The following is a 24851-nucleotide window of genomic DNA, read 5'->3' as shown; positions in this document are numbered from 1 at the left end:
CACCTTCTGTATTCAGCCTGGTTCTCCATTGTATTATCCACCTGACATTGCTATAAGCACATTTTTTCTTCTTCATCTTAATCTGTACCTCTTTTGTCATTCTGGGAGCTCTGGATTTGTTTGCCCTACCTTTCCCCTTCGAGGGAATATACCTCGACTGTGCATGAGCTATCTTTTCTTTGAAGGCAGCCCATTTTTCCACTACTATTTTTCCAGCCAGCCTTTGATTCCAGTTTATTTGGCCCAGATCCATTCTAACCCCATTGAAGTTGGCTTTCCCCCAGTTAATTATTCTTCCTCTAGCTTGTTCTTTGTCCTTTTCCATAGCTAACCTTAACCTTATGATGCAATGATCACTGTCCCCTAAACATTCTACTGATATTTGATCCACTTGGCCCACCTCATTCCCAAGAACCAGGTCCAACAGTGCCTCCATTCCTTCCGGGTGTTTTACTTGTGTCAAAGGATCTGACTGCCTTTGTCAACTCATCCAGAGTTAGTGGTTTGTCTTGTAAACTGATGGTAAAGTGCATCATGTACTTGCTTGTCAGTGTGTGATTGCAGCAGCTCCATTCCATTCAATTTCTGCTATTGATCAACCCAGTGCAGTTCAATTGCAAGCTGACATCCCACCCACACAGCTCTTTGAATGGAGAAAAGATTTAATGAACATTCCCATTGGAACACTGCCAGAGACTACGTGCAAATTTGCATTGGACAGTTTGATTTTCAATTGTATGCACATAGATGTAGCCGGCTCTGAGGGATGTTTGCTATTATCACTGTTTACTTTTTATATAATATTAAGTGACATATCATTTGTATTGATTAATATGGTTACATTTCATGTTTTTTAAATGAAGCAGCAGAGACCTGCATATACTCATTAAATATCTATTACAATTCAAGATTATTTTGTAGTGAATTCTGGACCATTGGATTTAAATAGTACAGTAATGCAATACCAGTTTTATTTGGTAACTTGTTTTATTACATTTCAAGAACATTTCAGTTGCTATGTGTTAGTCTAACTGTTATACAAAGCATGTACTTCTACTGCAGTTACTCCTGGAGAGAATACTGCCAATATGTTTACTCTTTCCTATTAGCGTAGAGATAGCTTCTGAGTCACTACTATGCTTATGACGATATATTCTTATTATTTTTCCATCAAATGATGCACGTTGGTCACCGGAAGATCAGGAAGCACAAAAGTCGTAATGTATGGTGTTCGTTGCCAGTGCCACATTGCAATAAATTCCAGGCCAGTAAAGTGGCAATGCTGCGATGAATCTCTGGATACTAAAAAGGTGTTTGGTTTGTTTACAGAATCATATTAAATCATCTTATTCTCCATCTCTGCGTATGTGAAATCAAGCCTGTGTGCCTTGTCAAGCCAACCCTGTTCAATTATCTTCTGACCCTGTCCTTTCAATCTTTTGGTCCTGGTACTCTCCTAATGAGAAAAAGACTTGCAATTATATAGCACATTTCGTGACCACAGGACATTCCAAAGTGCTTTACAGCCAATGGAGTACTTTTGAAATGTAGTCATTGTTGTAATGTAGGAAACACGATAGCCAATTTACACACAGCAAGCTCCCACAAACAGTAATATGATATCCAACTAATCTGTTTTTGTTAATGTGCACAATGGGCAGATGCTCAATCTGTTGGTTTTGTTGCTTGTCAAATGTTTTACCTGTGGTCTGTTGGTTCTGTCCTCTTTCATCAATATGGATGGGATATTGTGAATCTGTTCCCTCATATAAGATTTTAGAATCATAGAAAGTGTATGGCACATCGTATCTGCACCAGCCAAAGAAAAAAGTCATCCAGCCTAATCCAACTTTCCAGCATTTGGTCCGTAGCCATGTAGGTTCCGGCACTTCAAGTGCATATCCAGGCACCTTTTAAATGAGATGAAGTTTTCTGCCTCTGCTACCCTTTCAGTTCCCTTTTTGAGTTCCAGACCCAACCACCCTCAGTGAAAAAATATTTCCTCATCTCCCCTCTAATCCTTCCACCAATCACTTTAAGTCTATGCCCTGAGTCACTGACCTCTCTGCTAAAGTAAATAGGTCTATCCCTTGCATTCTATCCAGGCCCCTCACAATTTTGTACATCTCAATCAAATTCTCCCCTCAGCCTTCTCTGTTCCAAGGAGAACAACTGCAGCTTATGCAATCTTTCCTCATAGCTGCAATTTTCCAGTCCTGGCAAAATCCTCGTAAATCTCTTCTGTACCCTCTCCAGTGCAGTTACATCCTTTCTATAATAAAACGACCAGAACTGCATGCAGTATCAAGTTGTGGCCTAACTAATGTTTATATAGTTCCAGCATAACCTCCCTACTCTTATATTTTATGCTCGGCAAATAAAGGAAAGGATTCCATATGCCTTATTAACCACCTTATCAATTTGTCCTGCTTCAGGGATCTGTGGACATACTTCCTCTACACCTCTCAGTATCCTCCCATTTATTGTGTACTCGGTTGCCTTGTTCGAGTTTCCCAAATGCACCCCCTCACGTTTTTCTTTGGGTTAAATTCCATTTGCCACTTTTCTGCCCACCTGACCGGTCCATTGATATCTTCCTGCAGTCTACAGCTATCCTCCTTGCTATCAACCACATGGCCAATTTTTTGTGTCATCTGCAGACTTCTTGGTCATTCCCCCTACATTTACGTCCACACAATATATACCACAAAAAGGAGGGACGCCAGTACTGAGCCCTGTGGAACGGCACTGGAATGGCCTTCCAGTCGCAAAAACACCTGTCAATAATTACCCTTTGTTTCTCGCCACTGAGTTAATTTTGTATCCAGCTTGCTTCATTCCCTGGATCCCATGGGTTTTTATTTTTTTAACCAGTCTGCCATGTAGGATCTTGTCAAAAGCTTTGCTAAAATCCATGTAGACCACATCAACTGCACTACCCATATCAATCCTCCTTGTTACTTACTCAAAAAATTCAATCAAGTTAGTCAGACATGAACTTGCCTTAACAAATCCATGCTGACTATCCTTTATTAATCTGTGCCTTTCTAAGTGACAGCTTATCCTGTCTCTCAGAGTTGATTCCAATAATTTGCCCACTACTGAGGTTAGACTGACTGACCTGTAATTATTTGGTCTATTCCTCGCTCCCTTCTTTAAAAAAAAAAGTACGACGTTAGCAGACCATCAATCCTCCAGCACCACACCTGTATCCAGTGAGGACTGGAAAATGATGGTCAGACCTTCCCTACTTCCTCCCTGGCTTCTTTTAACAGCCTGGATTACATTTCATCTGGTCCTGGTGATTTATCAACTTTCAAGGATGCTAATCCCCTTAATACTTCCTCTCTCCCTATGTTTATCACATCCAGTGCTTCACACGCTTCCTCCTTAACGACAATGTCTGCATCTTCTCCATCTTTTGTGAAGACAGACGTAAAGTATTCATTAAGAACCATGCCCACATCTTCCGTCTCCATGCATAGGTTACCTTTTTGGTCTTTTATGGGCCCTACTCTTTCCTGAGTTATCCTCTTACTTTTAATTTATTGATAAAACATTTTTGGGTTCTCCTTGATTTTACTTGCCAATATTTTTTCATACCCTCTCTGAGCTTTCCTAATTTCCTTTTTGATTTCACCCCTCCACTTTCTATACTTCTCTCGGCTTTCCGTAGTATTGAGTTCTCGGTGTCTGACATAAGCGTTTATTTTCTGCCTTATCATACCCCGTAAGTTCCTTGACATCCAGGGAGCTCTAGATTTGGTCATCCCACCCTTTTTCTTTGTGGGAACATGTTTACTCTGAACCCCCTGAATCTCCCTTTTGAATGCCTCCCACTGCTCTGGCACTGATTTACCTTCAAGTAGCTGTTTCCAGTCCACTTTTACTAAATCACTTCTCAGCTTAATAAAATTGGCCTAACCTTTTAGAACTTTAACTCCTGTTCGGTCTCTGTCCTTTTCCATAATTATGTTAAACCTAACTGAATTACGATGACTACCACTAAAATGTTCTCTCACTGCCACTTCTTCCACCTGCCCATCTTCATTTCCTAAAACCAAGTCCAGAACATCACACCCTTTTTTTCAACATGCTACATACACGCCAAAAAAGATCTCCTTAATGCATCTTAAGAATTCTGTTCCCTTCATTCCTTTCACACTAAATCTATCCCAGTTAATATGCGGGTAGTTAAAATCCCCTCCTAATACTGCCCTATTGTTTTTGCACTTCTCAGACATTTATCTACATATTTATTCTTCTATCTCCTTCTGACTGTTCGGGGGTCTATAGTACGCTCCCAGTAGTGTGACTGCCCCTTTTTTGTTCCTAAGCTCGATCCAAATGGCCTCAATTGATGATCCTTCAAACATATCAAATCTCCTCACAGATGTAATTGCTTCTCTAAATAAAAATGCTGCCCCTGCCCTTTTTATCTCCCTCTCTATGTCGTCTGAAAACCCTGTAACCAGGAGCGTTGAACTGCCATTCTTGTCCCTCTTTAAGCAATGTTTCTGTAATAGCTTTATCATACTGCCACATTTCTATCTGTGCCCTCAGCTCGTCTGCTTTATTTGCTATACTCCTTTACTGAAGTATATACACTTGAGCACTGCCAAACTCTCTTTTTTATTTTCTATCCTTTGTTTTCTCTGCCTTCCATTTCTATTTCTGATTTTTTCCCTATCTGAGTCTGCCAAACTAGTTTTAACATGTTTATTTATCCCTGTAATTTTTAACCCTTGGCTTATCCCACCAATGTAGACATCCACATGTTGCTGTTTTTGCACTGAAATGTCTCAAATTTTTGTTGCACTGCCAAAATTTACACTAAAATGTTGTTCAATATTATGTTTACAAAGGTCAATTCTTAAATTACAATGTAAGTTGTTTGAAATTGCTGTAGAGACAATGATATACAGGACATAATGTCAGGTACACAAGAGTATCAGAATTTATAGAGCCAGCAAGGTTGCAAAATGGAGAGATAAAACATTTGTTTATTTAACATTCATTGTACATGCTTACTTAACCAGATTATGTTCTGCAAATGCATCAGGGCATAAAAATGAACATCAACTGTGACAGATGCTGAAAAGTTCTTGCTCAACTTCCAAATACTTATAACATTGTGTGGAAATAAATCTGGAAAAGAGAAAATAAGAAGTAATTTCAGGCCTATAAGAAATGACTTTGGCAATTGTTGTGCGGACATATTCCATTCTTTTTCTTGAGCTATCAGCCCGATATTTCTATATTTGCTTTAAATGTTATTAAGAGATAGCTGAATAATTAATTGTCTGTTTCAGTAATCTTGTGTTCACTTAAAACTGTATATTGTTGATCAGAAGCTGTGACTGCAGACATTTTGTATAGAATTTTATCTCTTCTGTAGCAAGGAAGTATTTCTCCAGTAATACAGTAGAATTTCCCCATTCAATATCACCAGATGGATTTCTATTTGTTTTCTTCCCCATACTGTATTACAAGATAATCTTTCAAATTTGTGCAAAATAACTTTTTGGGGAATGGGGATATTGTACAAGGGTGAAGAACCTATCCTGATTAAATTGATTGACATTTTAATGCAGTGAGAATTACTGTGGAAACCTATTGCATTGTAGGACTTTTATTTTAGTAGACTGATTGTGGTATAAATACCTTCTAAAAGCTGTTAAAAGGGACACAAAAAGTGTGATGAAACAGACTGATTCTTGTCTTGATGGGGACAATCAAGAAAATTTAATTGAAGTTAGTTTGGCAATACCTTCAACTGTAAGATACACTGCCTTTGTATGACACTATGGGCTGAATTTTAACCGGCCCCTCGATGCTGCGGGTTGTGGTGCGGCGGCCGGTAAAATGCTGCAGGGAGAGGCCTGCCTCGATTCGCGACGTTGAGAAGGGCCCACCGCATATTACTGGCGGCAGGTGGTCTTCAGTGCGGGCCCCTAATCGCATGGCAGTGGACCCTTCATCTAAATATGCAAATGCACATAAATTACATGCTAATAAACTTACCTGCAGGCGGCAGACATCCCATGCCGATTTTACCTACTCCGAACGCAGCTCGCGTGCCTTCAGAGCTCCATAAGGAGTTCCGGGTGAGAACCTGGTGGGGACGGGGGAGGAATAAAATTTTCAGGGCGGGAGGGGGTGGAGGAGCAGGGAAATCAATTTTTATTAGATGTGGGGATGGTAGGAAGGGGTTGAAGGGCAAAATATTGAAGGTTGGAGGGAAGGTTCGTGTATTTTGTTACGACTGACCGCTCCAGTCAAAGCCCCCAATCAAAATATACGATTTTGATTGTGGTGGGAGAAATGCATTGTTAATTCAATCCTGTCCCTCCACAGATCGCCTAATATATCATTTTAAACTTTCCAAATTAAAGAAAGACCCAGCCAAATTGTACCATCTATTAACCCCCAAATGAGGCTAACCAAACCAGGTGTCTTTAAATCAACAAATTAGCCATTTAATTGGAAAAACTACATTCTTAAACACTATGAAGATATAAACAACATTTAAAATAAAAAAAAATTAGTGTCCTTGCAAATTTACAGTCCAATGTTGCTTGAAGTCCTCGCAGCTGTCTGTTGGGGAAAAAAGGTTCTTCCACAGGAGAACAGTTGGTAGTCTAATTCCAGCAGTAAGTGATGCTTTTCTTCTTTCAGCTTTGGATTTCAACAATTAACAACTTGCAAACACTTTCAATAGAATCAATCTAGCTTTAGAGTTTTTGAGGGATAAAAGATTGTCACAGTCTAACTTCCCTTCCTTCAGTTTAAATTACCAGAGATCTCTGTTTTGGTTTGACTTTTTTTTTAGAATTTTGAGAGATAATTAAACAGACAAAATTCTTTTCCTTCAATTGTAAATGGCGGAGAGCTCTTCTTTCAGTTGCTAACACCAGCTGTCTGTCTGTGTTCTCTGTTAGAACAGACTGTTTTCAGCTAAAAAGCCAGTTCACAATTGAATTATACCATTGTATATCCGGTCCTGGGTCCCTGAATGGCTGTTGCTGGGTAACCAGGATGCATTCTTCGAGGCTGGTTGGTTCCCTCTTCATGTGGTTGTATCCAACGGCAACCAAAATGCATTGTCTCTAACTCCTAAGGTTTGCTAGTTCTTAAAGCAGTACGGCTCCTTTTTCAGCCTTCGAGACACACCACATATTCCCCGGAGAAAAAAAAAAACTACAGGACCATGACAATTTGAAATATCAACTGATGGTCATTTCATTGCCTGAAGGGCCTCCATCACTTGTTTTTCAATGTATTAAACATCGTTCACAGTTACCCTTTAAATATTGAACATCTTTGTAAGGGCTTAAAGCCCTTTAAAAATGGTGCCACCGCCTGTGGGGTGGTGCCGGACGGCATTGCCAGGGATGCAGAGGCCGCCCCCTCTATGTCATCGGGGCCGGCCGCTCGGCCCCCTCCATTTAAATGAGCCCCCGCACGTAATATCGCGGGGGCTCAGGGACGAGCATCCGCACGGGATGCATGCTGTTCTTTAGAGTACGCCGCTGTTTGCAGCGGCGCACTCATACAATTCAGCCCTGTATCTTTGATGTTCATGTCATATAAGATGTCTTTCGTGCTGGCACCCAAAAGTTCAGTATAACAATGTGGATTCATGTCATTACTGATGTAAGCAAGAGCTAATCTTGGATCCTTTTCACTAAAGCGGCAGAATAAGTATAAAATAATGCTTTGAGTTCTGCCCTTGTCATTCTGTATTTATAGGTGGAGGGAATATAACATATCACACTGCTATAAAAATGTGGCTGATGTTGCATTAACTTCCTTGAAGCATCTGAATACACTTTGTTAGTTTTGCTTATTTTGAAATCTGTCATTCTCATGTCATAAGTCATGCAGTTAGGTAGTGTAAACATTATGACAAATTTTGAGTTGTTTTGCAACAATCAGATCACAGCTCTTATCAATTATATGTTTTGCAAAGACTTTCAGCAAGTATTCATCTTTAAAGTGTTCTTTTAAATTATTAAAATATGATATGGAAGTGTGATTTATGTCCCCACGAATGTTAGTTCCACGAGAGTTTTTTTTAACTAAGAGGTCTGTGTGCCTTTAAGACTGAGAAAAAGGACTTTCTGTGAGCAGTGACTGCTGAGACTTGGTGTTTGAACTGCAGGCTGTAAAACTTGTATCCAAGCAACCACAAAGATTTTATGACTGTCTTGTGACGAGGTTGTTAAAGGTTTTTGGTTTCGCTTTTGGGTTGAGAAGCCAGTTGCTGTTGGAGACCTGGGTTTTGCAGACCAGAAAAAGAACTCTCCCTGAAAGGAAGACTTATCTATTTTGTTAAAAAAAAGGAATCTTACATTTGAGTTGGGGCTGTGCTCTGCCTGGAGAGAGAAAAGACCCCTTGAGAGGAAAAGACCCAGAGAAAGAGGAGTTGCTGCTCTCTGTGGAAAAAGACTCCTTTGCTGAGAGCAAGCCTGCATTGTTGAAGGTAGCAAAATTCCTATTGTCTCCAGTCTCTGGATAATCTCTGCTTCAAGAGTGAGTCCTGTTGCCTTTTTAGAAGATTCTGAAATTTCAAGAAAGTTTCTCCTGTTAGACTGCTACTTTAAATTTTAAATAGACCTGTTACTACACCTTTTTGCTAAAAGATCTATGCGATGCCTGCTGCAGATGAATTGCCTTGAATGCCTACCCATCACAGACTTTTCATTAATCTCACCTGGAGAGACATCGAGTGGCATTTGTCTATTCGACTCTGGGACACCTTACCTATCCAGAAATATCCTACCAGAAGTTAGCCAGTTATTTTATTATTCCTAAGAGACAGTTCTAATTTAAGACATCATTTTAAAAGCTGGTTAACTGTTGGTTTTTGAATGTATGTGTGTGCATGATGGTTAGGAAGAAGAAGTAGTTATGGAATCTTTTCATTCATTTAGATTTATCTCATTATCTTTTAAAATTTGGTTTATTGATAAATAGTGAATTTTTTGTTGTTTAAAGAAAACTGGTTTGGCGTGCTTTATTCTGGGGAATAAATAAAGTGTTTAATTTGGCTATTTCTGGTAGGTGGGAAACTTTACTAATATGCTATGACCTGTGGAGTAGTGACTTTTTTAAAATTTCCAAAATATACTTTATTCATAAAAATCTGTAAAAATTACATTACCAGTTTCAAACAGCACCAAGTCAAAAAATACAAACAGTGCATAGGTGATCAGTTTCCTTCAATACAATCATGAGTTGTCTCACAACCCTTCCATTTCATTTGTCATGCCATATACATGTTTACATTTTAGAGCACAAAAAATTTTCCCGATACAGTTCGAGGGGTTTCCCATGGATCCAGCCGCTCAGTTCAGCTTGGTGGGGAGACCTTACACTGTGGTCTTTCCCCATTGAGCCTTTGCTGCGGCTGCCCCAAGCTTTAGTGCGTCCCTCAGCACCTAGTCCTGGACCTTGGAATGTGCTTGTGGAGTAGTGACTGAATTAACAGTGCATTACTCCCACCTTGGTCGTAACATAGTGAAAATGCCAACGTGAGTTTGAAGCAGGGAGCATCATTTATACTCATCTTGACTTTTTGGTGAGATTAGCAGAGGCATTACTATCACTTCCTGTATGACAAGAAAAAGTTAAATATAAAGACCATCCTTTTCTACAACATGAAGATCAAGGACAGGACTTGGGTTTTGCACCAGAAACTGCCACAGATCAAGTCCAAACTTCGAGTTATTTGAATTTCTGCGTTTGAGTGGAACTAAATATATTGTGTTTTACATAAGTTTTATATGAAGTGAAGTGGAGTGCACAGTGAAAACAGATGTCCTGGAAATGTCCTGTGTAATTGTGAAGTTAGTAATCGTCAAAAACAGGTTACTTTACAAAACAAGCAAGCAATCTAATTTAAATGGTAATGTGGGTAGAGAGCTATAAATGTTGAAATTACCATACCAACAAATGAATTGCTGATTTTAATTTATATGAGACACTAACCAAAGAAAAACACAGCAAGTGAGAAAGGAACTTAAATATTTACATGGGTTATTAAGAAGCTGAAAGAATCGGTAGGAACTTTGAATAAGCTTGTTCATGGAAAAGTACCTCATGCAGCAGACATAGTTTAGTACATTAGGTAATAAAAATCAAACATTTTTGCCAATCTGAATAGGACTTTTTAAAAATCAAATCAATGTGTAAGCTAGGTAAAATATGATCCAACAACTAGGACATCTAAAAATTGGTCGTCTTCAAAACTTGGTGTTTTACCACTACAGCATTTCAGTTGGAAGTTTAAAAGCAGATTTCAAAGCCTTGTTTCAGCTGGTCTCTAAATTGTTTCCTGATTGTTAGAATATTTGAATATCTGTTGCAACTCAAAGTGATGAATTTAAGGCTGTAATTGATTGAATAAAGGATAAAATAATATTTTGGACGCTTCAATGCAAGTATTTTCTCTTTGGATGGAATAAAGGTAGAGGGTATGCATATAACTACTAAATTCCTGGCATGAAGTCATTGGACTTTGGAGTCCAAATGGAGAAAATTGTGAAAAGTATTGAAAAATTTGAGGACGAAGATTGTTAGCACTTGAAGTATTCTGATCGAAAGTGGTGGAAGTAGAATCCATAATAGCTTTTACAAGGAAGTTGATAAATATTTGAAAAATAAGTTTTGAAGGTTGTGGGGAATGGGCAGAGAAATGGAACTAAGTGGATAGCTTTAGAAAGCCAGTACAAGTAAGGTGGCATAAAAACAGAAAATGCTGGAAATAATTAGCAGGCTTGGCAGCATCTGTGAAGAGAGAAATAGAGTTAACGGCCAGAATTTTATGGTGGATGTACGGGAGCTGGACTCCGACGTGAAAGTTGGTGGTGAACCCGCTTCCGCTTAGCCCGGGATTCTGTCCCGCATTTTACGGGTCCCCGGGCTTTAATTGTCCCAAGACGGGACTTCCACCCACTTGAGGGAGGAGGTCCCGCCTCAGTGAGCTGTCGGCCACAGCTCTTGGTCCCAGCAGCGCCATTGGGAGCGGTAGCCACTGCTGGGACTGCAGTCCATACGAAGCCATGGATCCAGAAGGGAAGGCAAGTAGGGGTATGCCTCACCAGGGGGATCAGTCCTTCCCTGGTGAGGCTGGAGTGGTCATTTGGGGGGAGGGGGGGCGTCTTGGATCCCAGGGGTGGGTTGGGAGGCGGGGGCGGCCCTCAATTGGGCACCCTGTACCTGACTGCCATGCGCGCTATCGCTGGGTGGCCCTTCACGTCCCCAGCATGCCATGGGTAAAATACCCGTGGAGGCGGGCGAGGGCCCTTAAGTGGCCACTTAACGGCTTTGATTGGCCTCGGACAGGCGGGCCGTTTCCCACCCCTTGCTTGATGCAGTAAACTTGTCCAGAGGCAGATGCGGGGTGGGTAGGCCTCCAAGAGCCTGTCGCTCAATTTTACGTCACCCCCATGCCACCATCCGACCTGCTGGGGCGGCGTAAAATTCAGGCCAACGTTTCAAGGTTGATGACCTGTCACCAGATGATAACGTCATCGACCTGAAACATTAACTGTGTTTCTCTGTTCTCAGATACTGCCAGATCTGCTGAGCATTTCCAGCATTTTTTTGGTTTTTATTTCAGATTTCCAGTATCTGCAATGTTTTGCTGTCGTATTAATAAGATGGCTTCCTCCTCCTGCTATAAAATTCTACAATTCTGAGATTTCCCAAGACTAGTGTTGGTCTGTACTGCCTTTGTATAACTTCTATACATTTGGTTACATAATGCTATTGCTACTGTGAGCAGGTCACCTGCCGGATGTCACATTTGGGAAATGATGGGTGGGAGAAAGGTTACTTGAGCATTAAAATGTTTGATTTTGCAATACCTTTATCCCCCAAATTTGAATTTATAGTAAGGAACCACAACATTGGCAAGTCATTCCTGCCAACCGTTAGCATTTCATGCTGATGATTAATGTTTGCAGTCCTGAGTTCACTTGTCAATATTTCTTGAAATAAGTCAGTGCTTCCAGTGCCGCCTGGCCAGTTTTCCATGTTTACTCCAGAGTGCCCTGTGAAAGGAAGGAAACAAAAGACTTGCATTTATATAGTGCCTTTCATGCCCTCAGTGCTCCAAAGCACTTTACATTCAATGAAGTACTTTTAAAGTTTTGTTAACAGTGAGAATGTAACAAATTCTTTAATGCTGTGATATCCCAAGAAGAATTATTCTGTATTCATGCCTGGTTACGTGGGCCCCATTCTGGTTTGTGTTGAAAGGTGAGTTATGCTGTCATGACGATTTTGTAAATTGTAGTGGATAAGCTGATAGAAAATACAGAGAGAAATGTAAAATGTGCAATGAGGGAAGTGAGCTACATATTCTGTCAGTGTTTGGCTGCTACTCTGGGTAAGGGGAATGGGAATAGTCTTGGAGAACAGTGCCAAAATTACTAACTCGCCTTAAGTGTCAGCTTGGCTCCATTGACATCAATTTCACCTCTGAATTAGAAGTGGTGGGTTGAAACCCCATTACTGACCTGCAGTCCTGCAAAGCCAACTGCGTTGGGTGGGTCATGCTGCCCCGATGGACGACAGTTGCCTGTTCAAGATCGTGATGTATGGAGATCTGACCACTAGTAAAAGGAGCATGGGCCCCATGCAAACATTTCAAGGACTCCCTGAAGAAGTCCCTCTCTGTGTGTCACGTCGACCATCGCCAGTGGGAAGCGCAGGCCATAGATCGTGATGCCTGGAGATGCTACATCAGAAAGGCTACAGACACTTTGAGACAGATTGAAGAAGCAGCATGAAAGAGAAAAGGAGGAGAAGGGTAGATTCACTTGCTCCCAGCAGCGATTACACCTTCACTTGTACCCGCAGTAGGAGAATCTGCCGGTCACGGATAGGCCTGACTAGCCACCAGCAGGCCTGCAAACGATGAGTACAACCTTCCCAAAATCTTCGTCCGCGAAGAAATGCCAAAAAGAAGACAGACCTGAGCACATAATCTAGAACAACACTTAAGTGCAGTACTGTGAGCGCTGTATTGTCAGAAGGTACTGTCTTCAGATAAGAATTAAACTGAGATCCCATGGCACCATTCAAAGAAGAGCAGTAAGTTAGCCTGGGGTCTTGGTCTACCTTCCTCCTTCAATTGACACCACCATAAAAAATGATCTTTCATTCATTTGCTGTTTCTGTGACTTTGCTATATGCAGCTTGGTTGCAATGGTTGCAGCAGTGACTATATTCCAAAAGTAATCCATTGGTTGTAAAACATCCTGAATATGAGAAAGGTGTTGCTATATAAATGGAAGTTTATTTCTGATCTCTTTCTTGGATTTTTCTGTCCTGAGGTTGTGAATAGCATTCTAACTGAAGCATGTATATGTGCAATATGCTGAAGTACAGTTGTGATTTCAATCCACAAAGAAGGGATTCCAGTGAGCCTTAAGATGACGAGCAATCTTGCTGATATCATTGGTTCTTTGAGTTGTTTTGATGCACATATTGGAGACCTGCTGAATAATCAGGAAGGAACATTTTGCCCTCAGGAGGAATGCACGAGCTAGATTGTTTGCTTATCCATGGTGTGTAGCGTCGAGGCTCAAGGGAGGCACCCACTTGCATTGCTTTTCATCAATTTTAATAACTCTTTCAATTGTTTTCCTTGTGCACCCTCGGGCATGTAATATAAGGATTTGAAAAGGTTCATGTCTGGGACAGTGTGAGTAACACCTCCAGCTATGATGCGGTAAGAGATCACATGAGAGAGAAACTTGAAGAGAACAAGCACCAGCATGGCATGAGTTAGACATACTTAAGTAATGCTGTATATAGTTCTTTAAAATATAATAAACTAGTTATTGTTAAAACTTACCAAAGACTCAATAATCTCTCCTAGCTGGATGAACCAAACATACAATATGGTGAACAGTGGTGATTCTTGAGTCATATTCTCAGTTCACTGCATCACAATGGCAGGCAAGCTCAAAAAAGCTCCAAGAAATTAATCATCCTCAGATGCAAGATGAGGAATGCATCCGCATCTGCCAATATTGTACGCAAGTTTGGCCACAGCAGTGTCCCAGTGGTACAGTGATGAAAATCTCCTTTTAGCACACAAAGTACTTTATGATTGTGGATGATTTGCTGGTATATGTCGAGAGGCTAGTGATTCTGGTCTTGCTCTGGGAAGACATCTTGGAGAAAATACACCAGGGCCACATGGGTATCATGAAATGCAGAGCACGGGCTCAGTTGTCCATCTCTTGGCTGGGTATGTAGAGAGATATAGAAGAAATGATTTCTAATTGCTAGGTATGCGCAGTGCTCAGTCCAGACCAGAGAGAACACCTTATTTTGACTCAATTTCCGACCAGAACATGTGAGTGTCTGGAAATGGATCTATTCATGTTTAATGGGAAATCCTACCTGATTGCCATTGATGATTTTTCCAGGTGGATTGAAGTCAAACATTTGTACACAATGTTTACTGTGACAGTCATTCAAGCTTTAACTGAGATCTTTGCAACACATGGCATCCCTGACCAGATTGTATCTGAAAATGGTCCACAATTTGCAAATGCCGACTTTATACACTTTGTGGAAAACTGTGGATTTGTACATCTTACAAGTTTCCCGAGATATCCTAAATCAAATGGTGAAGATGAAGGCGGAGTCAGAACTATCAAAGCACTGTTAAAGAAGAATGAAGATTTTCAAACAGCACTCCTAAACTACAGACCTACTCTATTGCTACGTGGATTAGCACCATCAGAACTATTGATGGGAAGAAATCTCAAAATACAACTTTCTATCCTACCCAAAAAATTACTTCCAGGGCCAGAAGTCCAGGAATATGAGTGAATTCAAGACCGAGAAAAGTCTTATTGAAAACAACAAGCTTATAACTATAACAGGAGATATCATACCAGGGACCTACCCAAGTTGATGGAAGGAGAAAAGGTAAGGGTATGAGACCAAGGCAGAGAAACAGTAATCGTCCAGACAGATGATAATCAATAGAGATCTTATTTAGTACATACATCAGACGGTACTATAAGAAGAAACAGGAGAAATCTTATTTCTATTCATTGAAGATGTCAATCAGACATACATTTGGATGAACCAGATGTTGAACCTGACATTGAAAAACCAGATACTACAAACCTCAATGAAGGCTATCCAAGTCAAGAAACAAGAGTTCAGAGAAAGACTACTGACCTCTGAGTCTGACAACAACACGATCAGGGAGAGTTGTGAAGCCTCCTGAGAGATTGAATCGGTGATGTCAGAGACTTGGGGGGGAGATGGGGTACTATGTGAATGTTGTTACGACCAGGTGAGGAAGGGGTCTCAGGCTCCCCTTTCGCCCCTTCTCTGGTTTGACCGCAACAGGGTGTATTCTTTTAACACAGTGATTTAGCTTACCACCTCATTTGGCATGTGAGATTTCCATCACAAAGTAAAAAAATGAATGTCCAAAAAAATATGGAGAAAGACTTGTGGGGAGATGTAGTATAAGGGTTTGACAGGTTAATGTCCTGGACAGTGTAATAGCTCCCACTATGATGATGTAAGAGATCACATGAGAGATATGTGAAGAGAAGAAACAGCAGCATGGCATCGGAAGAGTTAGATATACTTAAGTAAAACTGTATATAGTTCTTCAATATGTGATGAACTAGTCTTACCGAAGACTCCGTAATCTCTCCTAGCTAGACTAACCAAACATGCAACAGGGCAGAAGCTGGAAATTATGGGAACACATGGACAAATCTTGAATTTTATCTTGAATGTCGACTCCAGCTCTAAGATCCATATATGGGTAGGTGGGGGAACTCTCTGAACCTAGCTCTTGAAAGTCAAGTGTCATGCTCACGAGAAGTGCACCAATGAAAATACAAAAATAAACTGAAGAGTTGTTAAAAAAAATTTTTTAAAAAAAAGACTGGTACATTTTTGTCTTCAACAAGATGGAGGATGCAGTCAGTGACAAAATCCTGCACTAAAATACACATCCATGTCTGCTAAGAACTAAAACTCATTAACCCCGTCTGAATTGAAATGAGACAGCTCATCACACATGGATGTGAGCTATGCACAAAGCAAGCTGAAACACAGACTTTACGTCTTCAGCTACACTTAACACAATAGAGTGTGAACAGCCCTCATCTTATCAAAATGGACCATCGGAACTAATGTACAGCTTATCAAGAACCAAAAGTCTAATGTCACTTGGGTAAAACTAACTAACACTTTATGAATTTACCTCTGAAGGTAACTTTTTGGATTCAACAAAGTCATTCAAGATCAGAGCATCAGAACATCAATCATCAAGATCAGTCTGGGATCTCCAGTCACAGAGAATACATTGAAAGCCATCTTTAATTCCAGCACAAGGCTGAGAAAAAGACATCAATCCCAGCTAAGACATTTGAACCCTGCTGAGACGAGTTGGCAACCAACTGCAACAGAGAAGTAAGAGAGTGCCTTTTGAACAAATCCTCCACCTGTGAAAATTGAACTAAGATACTAGGACCAACTTCAGCAACCCAGCCAGGGCAAACAGGCCTACTGCCCTTTAAAACTTACGTTCTAAGAGAATCCCACAGGTTTTTCCTTGAAAACAGCAGACTTTTACACCTTGAATTCTTAACGCCTCTTAGCCTTTACCTTCTAACTATCTTTTCTTGAGTGTGCATGAGAGTAGAGTGAATGCGTGTATGGGTAGTGTTGCGAACATTTCAGGTGATTATTGTTTAATAAGAATTTAATCTTCTGTTTTAAATTCACGAGAAAATCTGTCACTGTATGTTTATTTGACCAACAAAATACAGGCGCTGAAACAATAATTTAAATAAAACATTTCCTGTTGTCAGTTGGAGGTGACCAATGGAAATCAGCCACACCATTTCCACCTGTCCATAGCAGAAGTGACATAAGTTTGTCCATTCTGACCCAGATTATTTGTTGCCTTCATTAATGATGTGCTAGATAACATTATTCTGGATAGTGTTAGAGTATCTGGACATTTCTGAAATAATGCGGGTCTCCTTTTCACAGATAATCTTATGTTATTGGTAAATCATCTGGGGGTTTGATGAGCTCTTCTTTATCTTGAACACTATGCTAAAACCCTAGGTACAGCATTATGACTTTGCATGCATCAAGCGAGGATCTCAAAGGTGTTGATTGGAAGATACAGTGGCCATCTGTTCCAATTGTTCATTCTTATTGCTACCCAGATGCCATCTTCAGCCTTCAGGACCATGCTAAGAAGGGCTAACTGTAATTTGATCTTTATTTTTCTTCAATGGCAGCAAGTTCCCAAGATATATTAAGCTGTAGCATATAAGACATGTTGATACACAGCTTTCTCATAGTTGAGAGCTCTGAGGTAATGGAAGAACTTCCTTCAGCTCACCTGTAAGATCAAGGGTTACTTATTATTTGTTATTAGATTATTCAACTATGACTCCTACATGCGATTCCTGTTAAAGCAGTGGCCCTGGTCATGGGCTATGGTCAAGGACGTTTTTCAGTTATTGGTCGTTACTTGAATGGTCAATTTTATGGGAATTGAGTTAACAATTATGTAGTTAGTTTGTTTTAAAAATTTTCTAGATCAACTTATGTGAATTTGTGATGAGAGGATTTTGTTGCACTCTGGGAACTACAAATGCAGTTTCAATAAGATCAATTAAGATTTATTATCTTCTGGTCTATATTTATTGCAATTTATCTTTTAATTTCAGCGTGAATCTTAACTTATTCATCCTGTAGTAGTGCAATTATTGAGTAGCACCAGGAATAAATAGGATATGCAATACTTGACATGTTGAACATAACTTTTATTTGCACAGTTTAAAAATGGTTTCCACTTACATTTTTAAAACTTACCATCCTGGATGTTAGATTGTTCTTGAGCTTACTGCTATAAGTGAATCCTCACACCTTATGAACCAGAAATGCTCAATATCTGCAACAACCACATATATTTATATATCACCTTTAACGTAATACAATGTCCCAAGGCGCTTCAGAGGAGTATTATAAAACAAAGTATAACACCAAGCCTCAGAAGGAGACAGTAGGTCAGATGACCAAAAGCTTGGTCAAAGAAGTAAGTTTTAATGAGTGTCTTAAAGGAGGAAAGTGAGGCTGAGAGGTGTAAGAAGGGTAATCCAGAGCTTGGGGCCTCGGCAACTGAAGGCACGGCCACCAATAGTGCCGCAGTAGAGTAAACACTCTATCATAGGTGTTTAGGCTATAAACTATGAAACAGGCTGAGTAAAAGTAGAAAATATAAGAGTCTCATCCTTGGTTTGCCTCCCACTGCCTCAGCCTTTCACATGTTCTTTGTTTTTCTATTGTTTTTATGAATCTTTTAAATGTCTGATGTAAAGATTATCTCCATTATATAATTGTTACTCATTTCCTGTTTACGGTCATTCTACCAAAAAGTACTTTCCTGTTTTATTTTCCCTTACTACTCATTATTGTTTTTATTGTATTAAAATGTTTGCTTGTTTTTTTTCAGTTCTGAGGATGGGCTTTGTGCCTGAAATGTTAACTTATTTCCCCACAGATAATGGCTGATCTACTGTGTTTCCAGCACTATCTGTTTTTGTTGCAGATTTCCAGCATTTGTGGTTTTTGTTTGCTTTTTATAAGTATGTAAATGATAGCATTAAAATCTAGCATGCAACTGATTTTCTGACTCATCTTACGGAGGCTCTTTGACCTAAATATTAACAGCTCATGACAGGCAGGAGAGGATCTGTGCACATGTTTGCAACTTTTGTTATGGAGGTGGATATTGGGGAATCCAAGTGTCTTGCTGTGGAGAGCTGGGACACTTTAAGACTGACTTTTCGTTCCAGGGTCCCGATCTGGATGCGGGGATGAATTCCGGATTGCGAACCCAGAGATACTGGTGGCTGAATCTGGAAGCGATTTTAGAGGAGGCAGCCAATTAAGTGGCCACCTCCGGGAGCCCCGTCCATTTAAGGATGGGCAGGCTCCTGAGGCTCGAGGGCCAACTGGAGGCCCTGCAGCACTGAAAGATTGGCAGTCCCGATGGTGGGAGAAAGAGAGGAAACGGAGATGCCATCTGAAGACCTTTTACAAATTTATAAATACAAAGAGCTACAGCTGCCAGGCCGTCATTGTGGAGGGGCAGTCCTTCCATTGGAAGGCCAATGGCCGCAGCTGTGGTTATGGCGGATGCATTTGTTGGGGGTCGGGTGTGGAACCAGGTGGTTTCCTTGGAGGATAGAGCACTGGTGGTCTTGGGTGCCGCTGCGAGGCCATCTCCATCCTCCGGCTGTGTTTCGGACTCATCTGGGAGCCTGCATGCCGACTGGAAAATTCCACTTGGTGTCTCTGAGTGGCCTTAAAACGTCCTTCAGGTGGCCTGTTCCAAAATGGCCCAGAGGCGGGAGTCGTCAAACTGGTATGCCACTTGGGGGCGTAAAATTCTGGCCTCACCCACCTCCGATCCCACCTCTGCAGCCAAACAAGAATTCAGCCCTTAGCATGCAATACGGAGCCCAATTTAAAATTACTGTTATTGCATAGGTTTTTCAGGGGCCAGGATAACAGGCAGTGAGAGCGAGGTTGGATCCACAAGAAAAGTACCTGTTTCAGCACTCCTTGTGGGCCAGGAGCAGGCCTCTCCGACCTCCTAACAGCTGGTGTCCGAACTGCAGCCTCCTGCCAGGTTCTCACTGGTCAGCTGTCCATTTGGCTGCCTACTGGGTGAAAGATGGAGCTAAAAGGTGGTAGCGAGGTCTTGCCATTGATATTGGCTGGACTTTTGCATCCCCAGCTTTGCTGGAATTTTCCATTTCCGGCCTCACCCATAAACTCCCCGCAAATGTTGGGACCAATGATTTAAACTCAATTTATTCTGACCAGCCGTTTTTATGATAAGAACTGTGATGACATTTTCTCTCCATCAAAATGGGATTTGGCTGTAGACATCAGAAAACCTTTGATACTAACCTAGCTATTCTTTTTCTCTAATCCTAGACATGACCTATTTTAGTCAGTTATTCAATAGTGGGGACATTAAAAAAGCCTAACTTAATCATAGTCCCACTTTGCCACACGTATACTTTCCATCAAGGATCATAATTTAGCAATCAGAAAAAGAGGACCCTGGCTGCTTTCCTACACCTTCCTAGGCTTGTACACTGAGATGAGTGTAGCATTTATTATTTACAGAGCATCATTGCAGGTCCAGTGATATCTTCTTACTCAGTATTGACCTGGACTTTTCCTGGCTCAATACTACATCATATGATGCATGAACTGTCAGGTATTTAACTATTTTATAGCACAAATTCTATTTGTTTTCAACATACTGATTGAATTGGACTATTACTAGTGCAGAGACCATTTTACTATTCATAAATATAATGTATGGCAGAATTCATCTCTTTCAGAAGCTTGTGGTTGTCAGAATGGAAATTGTGTAGTAAATATTCGTGTTCATTTTTTAAAAAACCATCACAAAATACAAAGTGTTCTCGTGATTGGGTATGAAATGGTTAGTCGGTTACATGAAAGATCTTATTGTGAATCTCACATTTTACAATGGAATATTTACCTACCAGCATTCAGTTTACAAAATCAATGGTGCAATTAATTTAAAAAAAAAGAAACAATGCACTATTTGGCTCAGACATTCACATTTTTAACAATGCAAATATGATAAGTATCAATATAGATTTAGTGTTTCAGTTTGCGTACCTGCATGTCTGGGTGTGAAAGTTGCTGACATCCTGTTGGTAGGTTTATTTGTAGAATTTGGGTGAGGATTTGATTAAAGTTGCTGTGATACTCTCCACACTCAAATAACTTGTTAACCCTTGAGATTTAGCCTCACTTGCGGTGTGGCCATTTGTACAAGATACTGTAGGTCTGACAACACCCATGTAATCTTATCTCAACAGGAGTCAGTAACTACAAAAAGAAAGGGAAAACAAATATTGAATTGTGGAACTGAAATTTTTAAACTGTCTCTATGATCAAAGATAAAAATTAGTTTGTGATAGATATAGCAACCTAAATCAGTCATCGTGTCACCAATCATGATTTCCGTAAAGATCAACTGGTTGGTTTGATGTCTCTGAACAAGTCTCAAATAGAGATATCATTGTTCATAATAGCAAATATCCAAAGTTGTGAATATATACAATACTTAATAAGATTTTATACAGGATGATTTTGAAACTGCTGTTAAGTGCTGTTTGTCTCCTATTTCTGAATTTTGACTTCTATAATTAATTTTTTCCAGAGGATTTCCCTAATGGAACTTGGCTTGGGGATGAAAATAACCCTGAGATGCGAGTCAGGTGTCCTATTACTCCTGCTGATATGCTACATGTTGCCACAAATTGCAGAACAGCTGAAAAAATGGCATTGACACTCTTGGACTACCTGTTCCATCGTGAAATACAAGCTGTATCCAATCTCTCAGGACAGGGAAAACATGGCAAAAAGCAGCTGGATCCTTTAATGATCTACGGAATTCGATGTAAGCGCCATGATATTAATTTGTCTATTGTTAAACCACAATTTCTTCATTTCTTGCAAGGAGAGTAATTCAGTGGGTTACAGATGGTTCCAAATTGTTTGATATTAATTTTGACCTGTTGATAGAAGGTATATTACCATGAGATAGAAAATATTTTTTCCATGGTGACCACGCTACCCATCTCAACTTCTCTACAGTCGTAAGGTTAGACTGTTTGCTTTTAACAAAATTTAAATGTACAGTTAACAAATATGAGGGGGGTGCAGTGTATTGCCAGATATTTCTAAATAGTTTAGGTGCATCAGCCAGTTTGAAGAAAAACTCTGTGCATTACAAAGGAGAAAAAACCTATTCCATTTTGAATAATTTCAGGAAACGTTTACAACTTATTTAAGTATTGGTTATTGTTCTAATTGGGCGGCACAGTGGCGCAGTGGTTAGCACCGCCGCCTCACAGCCCCAGCGACCCGGGTTCAATACTGGGTACTGCCTGTGTGGAGTTTGCAAGTTCTCCCTGTGTCTGCGTGGGTTTCCTCCGGGTGCTCCGGTTTCCTCCCACATGCCAAAGACTTGCAGGTTGTTAGGTAAATTGGCCATTATAAATTGCCCCTAGTTTAGGTAGGTGGTAGGGAAATATAGGGACAGGTGGGGATGTGGTAGGAATATGGGATTAGTGTAGGATTAGTATAAATGGGTGCTGATGGTCGGCACAGACTCGGTGGGCCGAAGGGCCTGTTTCAGTGCTGTATCTCTAAATCTAAAAAAAATCTGAAAAAAAATCTAATCAGTAATTCTTATGTCAAAAAAAGTTATGTATTGTTTTGCTTTTGAATTGGATTCAGTAATTTTTTATAAACTGAGGCCCCATCTGCCCTCGCAGGACATTAAGGATCCCATGACACATTTCAACAAACAGCAGGGGAGTTCCACAGTTATCCTGGCCAATATTTCTCATTCAACCAACACAAAAACAGTTTATCTGGTCATGTGTCACAGTGCTGTTTGTGGGACTTTGCTGTGCACCCATTGGCTGCCGCATTTCCTATATTACGATAGTGACTACACTTCTAAACTACTTCATTGGCTGCGAAGCGCTTTGGGACAGGTTGTGAAAGGTGCTATATAAATGCAAGTTTTTACCTTTCTTTTCTTTCATGTATAAAGGGACCAGATGCCACTTAGCTATCTTATGTAAAATGTCAACTTGAGGCTTGAGCAAATGCTGTGGAGAAAGGACAGACTTTCTCCAGTGAATCGGTGCTGGAAAGGTGTGATGTTGAACCATGTCTTGAATATGAAGATTGGGTGGAATATTCTCACCTCTAGTGAGGGGCATCTTGTTGGCCACTGGGAATGCCTGCCTACCTGCTCCATTGGGAAGGAGGCCTTGTTCCAGGAAGCTTCAGATGTCAGCAGTGACCTGCCGTGAGAGTCTGTACCTCATGAGGCACTGGTGATCAGACATGTCGAGAGAGCTGATTCTCAGCTGTAGACCCTGTGTTGGGGTCTCGCCTCCTTCCATCAGGATCTTTATGTCCATCCTGTCTGTTCTGTGCATAAGAACATAACATAAGGAATAGGAGCAGGAGTAGACTATATGACCCCTCAAGCCTGCTCCACCATTCAATATGATCTTCTGCCACAACTCCACTTTCCTGCCCGCTCCCCAAATCCCTTAATTCCCTAAGAGACCAAAAATTTGTTGATCTTAGCCTTCAAAATACTCAATTATGGAGCATCCACAACCCTCTGGGGTAGACAGTTCCAAAGATCCACAACGCTTTGAGTGAAGAAGTTTTTGCTCATCTCAGGCCTGAAAGATGGACCTCTTATCCAGAGACTGTGTCCCCGGAGAGGGGCATGCAGTTGAGGAGAAGGCAGCTGGTGCTGCTGCTGGTTTTGTTCCTGCTGCTGGAGCAATTGGCAGTGGTGTGGCTTTGCTCTTGCCCCTCAATAGAGGTGGAAGGTAGAGCTCCATAAGCTGCTCCCATACCATGTTGAAGGCTGGCAGCAAGGAAGTGCAGCTGAAGGTGAGTGAAGTGCTAGATATATGAAGTGCCTTCCAAGAAGTTGGTGAACACCTGTCAAGCAGTGAAAGCTGAGAGAAGGATTGCTTTGAACAGCAGTCTCTCAATGGCCTTGGCTGGAGCTCTTCAGTGTAACTGATCAAATCCTTCCCAGCTTGTCAGTTTCACTGAAGAACCTCTTTCCACTGTGCAAGTTGCTGACAAGTTGGGAAACAAGCCCCCCAGCTGAGAAACACAGGATTCATGGTTAAAGCTGGTCTTAATTGCCTTTTTAACTACCTCAACCACTTCTCAAATACTTAAGCTGACAGACCCAAGGGGGGTTCTCCGCTTGCCTTCAATCCCACCCTAGGGAAAGCCAAAAGAGGGTGGGGTGATGTCAGGATCCCAACGGATGTCAATTTCTGGGGCTTTCCCACCCTGCATGCACTGGAACCCTCCTCCACCGGGCTGGGAAAATTCTGCCCATTGTGTCTGGAATTGATGGCACTGTTGCAGACATTAGTGTCCTATCTATTTTGCCAAAACTACCTAAGTATTTTGTGTAGTACTGTTGAACCCTCAATTTAACAATTTATAAAACGAAATTACTGGACTGAATTTTGCTGTGAGTGGTTATCAAACATCATCACCTGTTCATTAGACTTGTACTTTCTCATAGATTTTCCATGATGCATTGCATGGCAAGTTGTTGTCTGAGGGACATACAAATGATACGGCACCCTGTACAGGACATTGAGACCAGCTGGGCAAGCAGCTGTATATTTCCTTATCCAATCAGACTGAAGGATCATTAATAAGCAGTGCAGAGTCTGAACCAGGAAGTGCAAGTTAGAATAGTGAATTCAGTGTCAAATCAGGTACAAAAAGGGAAAGGAAGATTTCATCGAGAGATAAAAGAAACAAATAAATTGCTTTTTAAAAAATAACTTTTTTAAACTTCCAACACTAATTAAAATCTGAAGGAAATGAGACTCCGCATTGGTTAAAGATAATTTTCAGTGCCAGACTGTCAGGAATTAAGACTTATCAAGCCATTAAAAGGAACCTTAGACTAGAATGACTTCGCTTATCTTTTTGTGCAAGTTTAGTCTGTATCTCTGACTTCAGTACAGGAACTTTGTAGTATAAGGGTTTGAAAGGGTTAATGTTTGGGACAGTGTAACACCTCCCGCTGTGATGATTTCAGAGAGCGCATGTAAGAGACTCGAGCAAGAAGAAGCATTGTGTCAGCAGAGGGTTAGACATGCGTACGTGAAAGTGTATATAGTTCCTTTTAATGTAAT

General features: G+C 40.7%; 1 protein-coding gene across 19 annotated transcripts in view; it reads left to right on the top strand.

Moving 5' to 3' along the window:
• Nucleotides 1-24851, top strand: part of banp (BTG3 associated nuclear protein) — a 376487-nt gene that overhangs the window by 119960 nt on the left and 231676 nt on the right. For all 19 annotated transcript variants that reach the window (XR_010976672.1, XR_010976674.1, XR_010976675.1 and 16 more), the window contains exon 8: nucleotides 21299-21538. Coding sequence is in view for 8 of the 19 variants with exons in the window: in XM_068049289.1 (XP_067905390.1) it covers nucleotides 21299-21538 (240 nt within the window). In the remaining 11 variants the exon portion in view is untranslated. The remainder of the gene's footprint in view (nucleotides 1-21298; nucleotides 21539-24851) is intronic.

The sequence above is a fragment of the Heterodontus francisci genome, chromosome 17 (genome assembly GCF_036365525.1).
Source record: "Heterodontus francisci isolate sHetFra1 chromosome 17, sHetFra1.hap1, whole genome shotgun sequence".
In the NCBI taxonomy this organism is placed as follows: Eukaryota; Metazoa; Chordata; class Chondrichthyes; order Heterodontiformes; family Heterodontidae; genus Heterodontus; species Heterodontus francisci.
The sequence above is the reverse complement of the archived record's forward strand: the minus strand, read 5'-3'. Positions and strand labels throughout refer to the sequence as shown.